At 43.0% G+C, this 13,686-nt stretch overlaps 1 protein-coding gene across 2 annotated transcripts in view; it reads left to right on the top strand.

Annotated features, from left to right (window-relative positions):
* MTM1 (myotubularin 1) overlaps positions 1-13,686 on the top strand; it is a 41,567-nt gene that overhangs the window by 25,172 nt on the left and 2,709 nt on the right. For both annotated transcript variants that reach the window (XM_083722912.1, XM_083722913.1), the window contains exons 8-14: positions 526-675; positions 1,417-1,605; positions 3,639-3,824; positions 4,499-4,705; positions 7,302-7,394; positions 8,553-8,666; positions 9,174-9,350. In XM_083722912.1, the coding sequence (XP_083579038.1) occupies positions 526-675; positions 1,417-1,605; positions 3,639-3,824; positions 4,499-4,705; positions 7,302-7,394; positions 8,553-8,666; positions 9,174-9,350 (1,116 nt within the window). The remainder of the gene's footprint in view (positions 1-525; positions 676-1,416; positions 1,606-3,638; positions 3,825-4,498; positions 4,706-7,301; positions 7,395-8,552; positions 8,667-9,173; positions 9,351-13,686) is intronic.

The raw sequence follows: 13,686 nt of genomic DNA, 5'->3' as shown, positions 1-13,686 counted from the left end.
CCTGTTAGGTCAGCAGACTCCTTGCAGAAATTAATTGTATAATTTGAACACAGAAGCTGCCTTCAACTTCATTGACCCTTAAACACAAGTAATGGATATTTGGGAGTTATAATGGTGAAAAGAGGTTGTAGAAGGAAGCTTCCTTTCAGTTGCTTTCCATTGCCATTTTTGGTACCGTTTTTGATTTACATTTTAATTACTGATTTTTCTGTAGGACAACAAATACCTTCTGACAGAGCAAATTCCAAGTACTTCTGTTTTTTTGTCAAATTTCAGAGAAGAAAAAGGTTCTAAGGTCCCTTATAATTTTTAAGATATAGAGAACATCCTATCAGTGGCATCTGCTCACATGTGAGCCTTTATCTTCATCACATTTCCTGTTCTGATGTTTAGAGCTATACATGGTAAATTGGTAGGTGGTTGCCACCCTGTGGCCATAATAGCACACCAGCTATGTTCCTTGACGCATGCTTTTAAGCAGATACAAGAAGGTGACACATAAATATTATCTCTTTTCTCTTTAAGCGTCTGCCCAATGAACAGTGGAGGATAACGTTTCTCAATGAGCACTATGCACTTTGTGACACTTACCCATCCCTCTTGGTAGTGCCATATAATGCCACAGATGAGGATCTCAAGAAGGTTTCTGCTTTCAGGTCCCGAGGTAGAATTCCTGTAAGTGATTTCATCTGTCAATTGTTTTTTGAAGTTGAGAACTGCTGAGCAAATGAGCATTTGAAAACAGAAACCTGTTTGTGTATTTCAAGGCAGGAAGAGAGCTATTATAAAATGCCTCTAAGTTGCTAACTATTCTTGTCCGCTTATGATCTTACATTTAAATAACCTCAGCATTTTCTAAAGTGAGAGTATTGTATAATTGACTAAATAACTTAATTATAAAGGTGAATGATATCTTAAAAGTTGTTATCTAGTCTTGAGCAAAATTAAAGGCCTCAATTTGAAAAAGAAAAAAAGGTAAATTAATTACTTCTCTTGTGAATTCCAGTCGAGCTCTTGTCAATATTTGGGACACTCCTGTTATCTTCCTTGTATGAGTGAAGGATTCTAGCTTTGAGCTGGTTGTCGTTGAACGCATTTTCAGAACTATTAACTTCCCATTCTCAACTGCGGTGCCCTTTCAAAAGTTATCGTATCATCTTAGCATGCACTTCCCTTCTTTAGAAAGGACTTCCATGATTGGCTTCACCCATATACCTGCAGGCCTTTCAATGAGTGCACATGAGTGCAGTGAGATGAATCCACAGAAATATGCTTTCTGTGGTGCTCATGTAATATTGAAAAGGGTGTCTAACATTAATTCCAGACTTGCTTCGAGAATTGAACTTCAGCAGATGCAAAGTACATTTTCTTCCGATTTTTCTGCAATTGGGCTCCAACTGTATTTCTGTGCCACAGGTGTTATCATGGATCCATCCCGAGAACCAAGCCGTTATCACACGCTCTAGCCAGCCACTTGTTGGTATGAGTGGCAAAAGAAACAAAGATGATGAAAGGTATCTGGAGCTCATCAGGGAAACAAATGGCCAGCTCTCTAAACTGACTATTTATGATGCAAGACCCAGTGTTAATGCTGTAGCCAATAAGGTAAGTGAATGTCTTCGTAGCACCACTATAACAGTAGCTAAAGAGCCTTTTATTTGCAATGTATTTTGTAGATATTAGAAATAGCTGCTACTTCAGAATGCTCTCTGGATTTGTCATTTTTAAATGGCATCATATTCTGCACAGTCAGCTTTGGTTGACCGGAACGTTATCATTTTGTGTCAGCCGCAGAATCTGCTTCAAGTAAGCCTTTGTGGTAGGAGTTCAAGTTCCTCCTAACAAGATTTAAACTTGGCAAGCAGGGGATGGGCATGGCATCTCCAGATGTGGTTATTTTAAACCATTCTGCCCTGCTTCTGTTAACTGTAAACCTTGTGCGACTTAAAAATAACTGAAAAATATATAGGCAATGAAATGCAACCAGCAGGAATGCTAAAATTCCAATAAACCCAGCAGGAAACCACAAATAAAAAAATAGCTAGTTTAATCCACTTTGCCCAAATGCTTTGATTGAAAAGGGAGTACCAAAGGTGAGCAGGTTAGGACTCCCTAATGGGTAAGAATTGGAGTAGTGCCTTGCCAGCAGATCTGAATGGATGGGTAGGTTCATAGAGCAAATGATAAGCATACAAATGCATTCTCTTGGTTTTGTGTGTCTGCTTTCTTCATGTGCAACTTCTATGATATCCAGGACTGCATCTGGCAGCTCTTTCCTTAGTCTAAGAAGAACAGTGTTTCTGACCTTTTAAACTTTGGAAACAGTGGGGGAATTGTCATTGCTTTAAATGGAGAAAAATGCAAAATTTGGAAATTGTTTATGATAAGTCTAGTGGTTGCATTCCTTCCCTCCTGCACTCTGGCTATTCTCTTTGCTTTGTTATTTCTTGACCCACACCCCAGGATTACTCAGCCCCTCCCACAGCTAAATTTAACTGTCTCCTTTTGCTCCAGACAGACAGGGCCTAGATAGGCTTCTGCAGCCTAACATACTACATAGTGTTGATTAAAAAAAGAAGCACTTGCTTTTCCTTAGTTAAAAGAACTTGGCTAAACTTTGCTCTGCTTTGGGAAATGTGATGACAGCAAATGCCTTGGAAAGTCTGTTCAGAGTTTCCATAACTCCTCAGGGGTGTGTACTTTTCGTCTCTTTACTAGCCCTTGCCATGGAACATATTTAGCAACTAAATTACGAAGCTTATGAAAACTGAGACTGTTTTCTTTGTAGTGCCATTTGCTTATTTTTAAGTTGTGCTTCGCCAAGTAATTAAGTAATTAAGGAACAAAAGAAGAAAAGGCACACTAGCCTGGGAACTTCCTCTCTGCCCAGAACATTGGAGGCTAGACACCACACCCCCTCTACAGTATTTATAGGAACTCAAACATTGAGATCCCGCTCTGTTCCAGTAACAAGAAGCCGAAAGCACCAGCCTGAAGATGACGAGTGAGACCTCGTCGAAACGTCGCCTAGACACCCCAACTTTTACACGGGAAGACACCCGAGGACACCAAAACCTGCATTCCTGTACCCGTGAAAATCTACGAAAGCATATATATATATATATATATATATATATATATATTAGGATGCCAAAGCTTGAACTGGAAAGATTTTATTAGAAGAAAGGAGGCTTTAAAATGGAATTAGAAGGCCCTGGGGCTGTGATTAAAGCAATACTAATTGGTCAAATGCTTATGGTGCTGGAAACTAGCAAATTTGGACTGTGTTACATAATACCCACTTAGATGTTGGATGTTAAACATACTATTCTTGTGATAGAAAGAAATGCCTTTTAACCATGTCCACTTACATAAACCCTTAGTAGTTCCTTATTGCTCTGTGTACTGATACTTATTGATCCTATCTATTTGGTAAATAGATACTGCTGCTTAGTGGAAAGCTTTGAAATATATTATAAACTGTCTAAACTCAAATTTACTTTCTTTTTGGTGAGAATATGGTATGATGTAACCACTCTTTATTTTTTAAGTTGCCAATTGTGTTTTCCTTGGGGGGGATATTGTAGTAATTGTGCAATGGAGGCTAAACACACACACTTCCTTTTTTTGACTCTCAGGCAACTGGAGGAGGTTATGAAAGTGATGATGCATATGCCAATGCGGAGCTGGTTTTCCTAGATATTCATAATATTCATGTCATGCGGGAATCCTTGAAAAAGCTTAAGGACATTGTTTACCCTCATGTAGAGGAATCTCACTGGCTATCTAGCCTGGAGTCCACCCACTGGCTTGAACATATCAAGGTATGGATAAAAAAGAGCACTTGGTTCATTGTCATGGACTGGCTGGATGCAGAGCAGTGGGGGGGGGCACCAGCTGGGGAACCCCCAAGGGAATGGTGGTGGGATGACAATGTGTGGTAAGAGGGAGCAGACTGGGAGCAGGAAGTTACGGAAGCTGAAGAGGCAACAGGATTTGGTTAGCCCGAAGAGGCTGGCAAAGAGAGTGGTTCAGACTCAGAGGTGGGAGAGGAGAGGGGCCAGGTGGCAGAGTGGAAGCAGGCAGCTGAAGAAGCCAAGGAGCCTCCCCCTCCTGCTGTGACCAGCTTCTCTCCCCCCTGGACTCCCAGAACACAGAGAGAAATGAAGAAGGTGGTGCAATGAGAGACCAGGCAAAGGAGCCTTAGGTTGCTGGGGAAAGAGGAAGCTTAGAGAGCAGTCGGAAGGCGGGGACCTTCAGTCCTTGCAAGTGCCGCATTGGGGCAAGACCTACTGGGAAATGTTGCTGTGATCGCTAGCCCTGCACTGTTTTGGTTACTTTGAATAATAGATTAGCTTCACTGACACTGGGTGCTTTTTTATTTTTATTGCTGACCTATGCCTGACACTTGTGCACTTATGCAGCACAGGATTGTGGTCTCAGTTTTTTAATTAGAACTTTAGTGTTACCTCAACTGTATTTTTGTTCCTTTCGCCAGCTTGTTTTAACAGGTGCTATTCAAGTAGCAGACAGAGTCTCCTCTGGAAAGAGTTCGGTTTTGGTACACTGCAGTGATGGTTGGGACCGTACAGCACAACTCACCTCTCTAGCTATGTTGATGTTGGACAGCTACTACCGGACGATTGTGGGCTTTCAAGTTTTGGTGCAGAAAGAATGGATAAGCTTTGGACACAAGTTTGCTTCGGTGAGAAGAAATAAGAACCAAGCTGAAGGGTCAATGTGATAAGCCACTATCTGTCTGTCGCAAGTTTCCCTGTCTGTAATATGTGGGTGGCTAGTCAAACAGGATTATTGTATGGGTTTTTGAGAGAGTGCATTTGAAGCACTTTGAACATTAAAAAATGCTAAGCATTGTTGAGTTTGGTGCTTACACAGAACACCAAGCCAAAACATGAGTTTGGTGTGAAACACTGTCAATCTCAGGAGGTGGCAGGGAGAACAGACATAATCTGTGGGATTTCGGGTTTCATGCATGTATGCCGCAATCATATGAGCCCCCATATGAGCACATGTGGGGTGTAAGTGCAACCACACATATCTCTTGGACAAGTGGACCTTCAAATTTTGTCCAAGCTGTGGTGTAACATTTGTCTTAGAGACTGAAATAATGAACTAGGAAATTTCCAGTTCAAATATCTCCTCTGCCATGAGCTATGTGTGTGTCCTTAGGCAAGTGCCACTCCCCCCCACGCCCCCCCCCAATCTATAACAGTCTCTCAGAGACTGTCTTAGAGGTATTCAGACAGTCTTAAGCACCCCCACTGACCATCTGTAATATGTGGGTAATACCAATCTACCTCATGAGGTGCATTTAAGCTTTGTTGAGATATATGTAGAGTGTTTATTTTTCTGATGCACAGTAAGGCAATTTTGGGTGCCAGTTTTGGTGTGTAATTTTAAGGCATTAGGCTTTATGCTCTTTTGCTTTTGCTATGGCTCTTTAATCATGAGTACTGTTCAGCAGCCTATACTTAAATGTGTTTTGCAGACTGCCTGACACTTGATTGGATATACTAAACTTGCTTTGACACTTGGAAGAATCAGTTCAGTTGCAGTCAGCCTATATCCTATGTGTCTTCCTCCAGGAACATTTTGATAGTGACATTTTTATACATGCGTTTGAAGTAGTGCTTCTCTGTGTGCAATATGGCCCAGAAAGACATTAGTTCATCACCTCTTCTTAAATTTTAAGACTCTTGCGTGAAGCTTTAAAGTACAACAACAATAAAATCCATTATAAATTAGTAATGAGATTAAAACCATATTTGCAAGAGTAAAGCAGTTTCACTAGCATTGTTGGTTTAACACTGATCTTAAAGAATAGTGTTTTTTGTCAAGCAGTCATGTGCACAAACTTAATTTACCTGTGTTCATTTACCATTAGGCCTTTACAGCAAACTTGGGCTGTCATACCTGTGTATATGAGCAGATTTTCCCAGACCAAAGAGACAAGGCTTCTAAATCTTTGCCCTAAGCAAAACCACATTGTTGTATAGGAGCATAACTGAAAATTTGGCAGCTAACTGCTGCTTCAACAATAAATTAATGTGTCCTTTGAAAACGGCTCCAAGTCCATTTTAAAAGCCTTTGTTTGTGCCATCTAGTTTCAAGTTATTTGGCAAATGGGGCCACATTTGAATAAATAAGCTGTCACTTTAGCAGTGTGTTGTTCAACATTTGGAAAGTGAAAAATGATTGGGGGGTTGTAACATGGGGGTGGTCCTGCAAGAATTGTAGATGATAGACTTATTGTGGTTCATATTAATGCTCCCCTTATTATTCATAATGTGGAAATGGGTAATGCTTGTGAAATGCATATTCTTAAACAGAATAGGTTCACAGTTTTCTGTATAAAAATACTTGGGGTGCTAAACTGAGAGAAAAGGCTCCGAATTGGGGACATAATCCAGCCAAACTTGAGCTTGTGCTTTAACTCACTCTTGAAATCACTATAGCTTAAAAGCCCATTGGTCTTTTAACTGTGGTAATTCAAGGACACAAGCCAGTCAAAGTGTTCTGAGCCACAGGACCAAAGGAGGGCTCGTGGGGGTGGTTGGATGCAGGGGTGCCAAAGAAAGGGTGCCACCTTTGGCTCAACACACAAAGCAGTGCAACTATAAAATCTCATTGAGGTTTTATAAAGAGTGAACTTCATCCTGGACCATTACCGTATTTTTCGCCCTATAGGATGCACTTTTTCCCCTCAAAAAATGAAGGGGAAATCTGTGTGCGTCCTATGGGGCGAATACAGGCTTTCGCTGAAGCTTGGAGAGCGAGAGGGGTCGGTGCACACCGACCCCTCTCACTCTCCAGGCTTCAGGAAGCTATCAGCAAGCCTGGGGAGCCCGTGGGAGTTCCCTGGGGAGCCCGTGGAAGGCGGCTGCTGCTCGGCGCGTGGGGTGCCCTGAAGCAGAGCGCCCCACGCGCCGGGCAGACATTGGCCAGCCCCACAAGCTCTGGGGACAGTGGGGAGGCGCAGCGCCGCCATCCCGCTGTTCCCTGACCTGGTTTTGGGGGGGAAATAAAGGGAAGTTTTTTCCCCTTTATTTCCCCCCCCCCCAAAAAAAAATTAGGTGCGTCCTATGGGACGGAGCGTCCTATGGGACGAAAAATACGGTAATTCTCATTTAAATTCACTGAAGAATAGTCAACATTGAGTCAATCTTACATTTGCCACCTGCCATCTTTCTGTCTCTCTGGAAAGAATCCAACCCTATTAATGGAGATTCCCAAAACTGAGTGAACTGACTCAAGTGAGGTTTGTGTGATTCTCATTTCAGAGAATTGGTCATGGAGACAAAAATCATGCTGATGCTGATAGGTCACCTATTTTCCTCCAGTTCATTGACTGTGTGTGGCAGATCTGTAAACAAGTAAGTTGTGTTGCCTAAGGCTAATGTAACGAATGCAATCCTGTCTGGTTATACCTAGTAAATTGACTGGAAGTTGTTCTCTAAGATGACCTGTGTGAGGTCATCCAGAGACTTTGTCTGTGGCATCACCAGTATGACAATGAACCCAGCTCTCTCTTGTTTTCTCTGACTAATTTTGGAGATGCAATGGAAGTTCTGACTCATTTGGGGAGGGCATGTGGGATCAATGAAGGTGAACAAACTGAATTTGTGGAAGGTAAAATTTCATTGATTAGGGGTTTTGATGACTTTGAAGTAGCTGTTCAGCATGTTTTGCAACGGGATGCTCTTGAATCCATCTCTGCTTATGCATGTTCAAATGTAGGAATGGCTAAGGGTATATTTTATCAGCCGCATCTGGTTTTCCAACTATATGCTTTCTTGGGGGGTGTCAAACCCGGCAATAGTCTTTCATACTCCATTCAGCTCTTTTGTAGTGCACTTTATGTGGGGCTTCCTTTGAAGACCACCCAGAAACTTCAGTTAGTCAAGATGCAGCAATCATAGTTTGTTCCGGAGTTAGCAGGATGGAACATATTCTGCCAACGTCATACCACTTTCACTGGCCAACAATTTGCTTTCAGGGAGCTGGTTTTGGCTTTTACATCCCTGGTCTTAGGTTGCCTGGAGTCTTGTGTTTTGTGCTTCTCTTTAAAACAGCATTTTTGTAGGAAGGAATTCAGTGACACACTAAGGCGGTTGTTCTCTCAGGGCAAGCATTCTTTGGCTTGCCAGATGAACAACCCCACCCCCTGCCACTCCTTGCTCTGTGTGCTGTTTTGGGGGTTCCCAATACCCTCTTGAGCCAATGTGGGGTGGGGGCAGAGAAGCCCTGTAGAACGAACAGCTTGTGTAGGCCTACTGTTGTTGGGACCCATTAGTTAAATCCCGCCTTCAGTATTATACAAGCTATTGTAAAGTGTGTTATATCTGCATTGCAGAGTAAGGTGGGTTATAATTTTTGTAAATTAATTTCAAAGTGGTGCATGAAAAATATGTTGAAAAGGATAAATGGAAAATAAATTTGACTTGTTACTGTTGCCATATGAAACAGACACCTCTGTTATTCAGAAAGATAAAAGATAACTTGCTCTTGATTTCTCTTCCTCTTGTGTCTAGTTCCCTACAGCTTTTGAATTCAATGACCAATTTTTGATTACAATTCTGGATCATTTGTACTCCTGCCGTTTTGGTACTTTCTTGTATAACTGCGACTCTGTAAGAGAGAAAGAGGTAAGTTAGTGCTCAGGTGATTTTGGACTGAGTTTGGAAAGGATGCAAGACTTTGTGTATCTTTGTATTCATGTTATATGCACCATTTCATGTTACTTGGGGTCAGTTATTCCAGTCATATCTTACAACATCTCTAGGTCCATAAAAATAAATCTGAACTCAGAGTTAACAATAGCGATCATGTTAAGATGAAAGCTGCATGCCTTTAATAACTTTATTTGAAATTAAGCTCTTTGCATAGTTACATTTGGTTGCAGCAATGAATGGCTAAAATGAAGTTGGTGAGAGAAGAATACTAGCATTAAAACATATTCATCGTTTACATGCAGTTAGAAAATGAAGAGGTTGCCACTTTGAAGGGCTACTTTTGAAGATGCTTTTTAGCAAAGATACTGTATATCGCCTGTGTGATTCTATGAGATAACAGCTGTGTGAAATGTAAACGCTGCATCACATTCTTCTACACTGTGGTTTAAATTAATGCTGACACTTTCGTTTTCTTTGCAGAAACTGAGCGAAAAAACGTTATCTCTGTGGTCCCTGATCAACAGTGCAAAATCAAAGTATATCAATCCCTTTTATGCTAAAGAATTAAATCGTGTTCTTTATCCAGTAGCAAGCATGAGGCACTTGGAACTTTGGGTCAATTATTATATTAGGTGGAACCCAAGAATCAGGCATCAAGTAAGTTTATTATGATTATGATTATTTTAAAGTATTGGACAGCTGCTGAAGTATTCGTAGCACTTTATAGATTTGTAACCTGTTTTCTCTCTCACTCCCCTTCAAAGTTGCATGAAAATAGGGAGCTACCTCATGCCACATCAAGCCACCAGTCCGTCTTGCTAACCGTTCTGTATCCTGCTTCTCTTCAGTCTGGTGCCCACCATATGTATTTTTTTACTGCAGCCTCCATCGTCCCTTACTATAGACCATGTGAGCTGTGGTTAGTATATCTGGAGGGTACCAGGTTGGGAAAGACTGCAATGTTCCCAGGCTCCTAGTTCAGCTGGCTGAGATCCTTTTCAGTGGCAATGCTAGGGATCAAAATCTCCCTCTTTGGATGTCACATCTGTAGCGATGATGATGATGATGATGATGATTTATTATTTATATCCCACCCATCTGGCTGGGTTTCCCCTGCCACTCTGGGCAGCTTCCAATTGAATATTAAAAACACAATATAGCATTAAACATTAAAAACTTCCCTAGACAGGGCTGCCTTCAGATGTCTTTTAAAAGTAGGATAGTGGCTTATTTCCTTGACATCTGATGGAAGGGCGTTCCACAGGGCAGGCGCCACTACCGAGAAGGCCCTCTGCCTGGTTCCCTGTAACCTCACTTCTTACAGTGAAGGAACCACTAGAAGGCCCTTGGATCTCAGTGTCTGGGCTGAATGATGGGGGTGGGGACGCTCCTTCAGGTATACAGGCCTTTTAGGGCTTTAAAGGTCAGCGCCAACACTTTGAATTGTGATCGGAAATGTACTGGGAGCCAATGCAGTTTTCTCAGGACCGGTGTTATATGGTCCCAGCAGCCACTCCCAGTCACCAGTCTAGCTGCCGCATTCTGGATTAGTTGTAGTTTCCGGGTCACATTCAAAGGTAGCCCCACGTAGAGCACGTTGCAGTAGTCCAAGCAGGAGATAACTAGAGCATGCACCACCCTACACGGGCAGGTAGGGTCTCAGCCTGGGTACCAGATGAAGCTGGTAGACAGCTGTCCTGGACACAGAATTGACCTGCGCCTCCATGGACAGCTGTGAGTCCAAAATGACTCCCAGGCTGCGCACCTGGTCCTTCAGGGGCACAGTTACCCCATATAGGACCAGGGAGTCCCCCACACCCCCTGTCCCCCAAAAACAATACTTCTGTCTTGCCAGGATTCAACCTCAATCTGTTAGCCGCCATCCATCCTCCAACCACCTCCAGGCACTCACACAGGACCTTCACCACCTTCACTGGTTCTGATTTAAAAGAGAGGTAGAGCTGGGTGTTATCTGCGTACTGATGGACACCCAACCAAAACCCCACAATGATCTCTCCCAGCGGCTTCATATAGATATTAAAAAGTATGGGATCTCTGAGGCACCCTACAAGTGAGAGCCCAGGGGTCTGAACGCTCATATCCCCCCTTTTCTGTAACAGAATTGGTAATAGATTGGAATTGATCCCATATAACATGACTAGACAGGACTCCAGCACTCTCCTGCCCCGGCCCTGTTCCCACGGTGGAGTCTAACTCCTTCCGCATCTGAGCAACTTTATCTGCAAAAAACTTTGCAAAAGCATTTCAGGAGATCTTAGGGTCCCTACCAGGCCCCGGTGGTACAGGTGGTTCCGATAGATTACGAACCACCTGGAAGAGTCTCCTGCTGCTGTTTTGTGGAAATGCAATAGAGGCGGTAAAGAAGGTACTCTTCGCTGTTGGTAGGCTCAGTGTTGAGCTCTAACCTGTGTCCGGTCCAATTCAGAATGAGTTTTCCGCCACCGGCGCTCTAGCCGTCTCAACGATTGCTTCATCGCCCTCAGCTCCGGGGAAAACCATGGGGCTTTCTGGGCTCCATGTAAACTAGGTGTCTCCAGGAGCACATCCGCCACGACCTGAAGCAGCTCGGGCAAGGAATCCTTGGTGCAGCAGGGAGGTCAGTACACCAAAAGGAATCCTGTACTGACCCTATTGCCCAACATCCAGAACATGCACTCAGAAAACTGGGTCTTCCCAATAGGACGCCTGGTGCAAACTAATGACTTCCTAAAAATCACTGCAAACCCCCCCTCCCCGCCGCCCACATGACCTGGGTTGCTGTGCGTAAGAGAAACCTGGTGGACTAGCAGCGGCAAGGACAGGCCCATCTGCTTCATCCAACCAAGTCTCTGTCACACATGCCAGGTCAAATCCTCCATCCACAACCAGGTCATGGATGGCAGTGGTCTTATGAATCATTGACCTGGCATTGCACAGCAACACTTTCAGGTCATGTGGGTTTCCCTTGCTGATTCCAGTATCCATCCGGTCAGGACCCAGACCTGGAAGCAGGTTTAGTTCTTAAGCAACGACTAAGCCTGCCTCCTTGGTAATGACACATCTGCATACACTTATGGCTGTTGCACCTCGAAAAGGACCCTTGTAGAGCTGGAAAATTTGCAGGAAATGATTACATATTAAAGTATCACCCGTACAGGAAGTCACTGGCAGGATTTTAAATACAAGCAGCAGATTAATGAAAGAATTAACAATACTGGTGTTTAGATAGTAAAATTGTATGTTGTAAAACAGGTAATGAAATGGAGTAGAAACCAAACACATGAGGAAATGGGGGTGGGATGTCAAAAAGAAACTTTAAAGGTTCAATAATGTATAATGTTCTGGGAGATTTAGGGAGATTTAATAAAAATGATTTGGGGGAAAAAAGAAAGGAAAGGTGTTGTTATAGGCTACAACATTTGTAGCTGTTTGGGGGGGGGGGAACATGAATAAGGAGGGATATGATGAGTATAAAAAGGTGCATGGTGTTGCGAAAGTGAGGAAGGCTATGCTTACTAGAAGCTGGGAATCCAAGGAAGCTGAATGATGGGAGATTGAGGGACAGACAAGATAAAGTACTTCTCCACAGAATATACAGTTAGACTGTGGAATTCCCTCCCACAAGATGCAGTGAAGGCTGTCACCCTGTCACAAATTCAGGGAGAATGTGGCTCTTAGTAGCTATTAGCCATGAGGGCTATATTAAATCCAGTATCTGAGGCAGCGTGCCTCTGAAACTCAGTTGCTGGTGATCGCAAGTAGAAGTGTGCTGTTGCATTCATATCTTGCTTTTTGGGCTCCTCGTAGTTTGCGGGTTGGCCACTATGAGAACATAGATCGGCCTTGGTCTGATTTAGCAGGACTTATATTCTCTGCTTCCCTGTTTTGGGGTAATACTGGAAGCCAGCCATAAGAACATTTACTTGGAAGTACGTGCCATGGGAATGTGCTTGGGGTTGGGGAATTAGAAAACTATAATGCAAGGTGAGTAATCCCCTTTTCTGCCTCAGTATTGAACCCCTTCTGGCTGCTCTTCAAGCATTCCGTGTTTCGCTTCCTGGTTAACTACTGTGTAAAAGTCGATCTACTGAGGAGAAAAAGATGGGATACACTTGATACTTCTTAGCCTCAATATTTGGTACAACAGCTGGGAGCAAAGAGAGAAGAGAGCTTCTGTGCTTAACAAGCAGTCTTTATCAGCAATCCACTGGAAAGCAGCAGCAACCTCAAGGCAGCGTTTTTCTGTACTGTGTCTCCAGTTGTGTTTACAGCATGCTGGGGGCTGGAAGAAAGCCAGGCAATGCTCTGTATGCCATTCAGAGTTGCAGACACTATAAATCCAGTGTGCCTGCTTTGAAGGTCTTTGCATGGATAGAAAAGAAATGTGTTCTAGAACATAAAAACACACCTGTAAATTAGTTTACTGGGAGAGAGATATGTAAAGTTGTTTCTTTTTAGCCACATACATAACCATAGCACTCGGAATAGGGACATTTAAATATTTTAGGGCAGGTGGTGCAGCCCAGTTACATGGAATGACTGCCCAACCTCCGCAAATGGCATTAACGGTGAAGGTGTGCTGGTCTCGTTTGTGCTCTTCCTTGGCTTAATAGCAAGCAGATAAAGGGTTTGGGGAGGCAGATCAATGCTGGACTTAGGCTCTGGTTTAAGAGATTTGTTTTTGAAAGGGCCTAGGAAAGCAAAGTGCTTGGAGAAATTTCATGTATTGCCATTATTTTTATTAAGTGTGTGTGTGTGTGTGTGTGTGTGTGTGTGTGTGTGTGTGTGTAAATGTCACCCTGAAGAAAGACCTCATTGAAATGTAGAATTCTGGTGTCATTCTCAACTACGATAGATCTAACCTGCTCCAAGGCTTATGCAGATCACCTTCCCCTCTCCTGCTGCAGGGCTAGGACTAGGAAGCCTGGAAACTTTTGCTTCTGCTCCTAGTCAACTATAGTTTGTCAAACTAACAAACTGTGGTTAATTCATT

The sequence above is a fragment of the Podarcis gaigeae genome (genome assembly GCF_964106915.1).
Source record: "Podarcis gaigeae genome assembly, chromosome: Z".
NCBI lineage: Eukaryota > Metazoa > Chordata > Lepidosauria > Squamata > Lacertidae > Podarcis > Podarcis gaigeae.
This window is presented reverse-complemented; position numbering and strand designations above follow the sequence as displayed.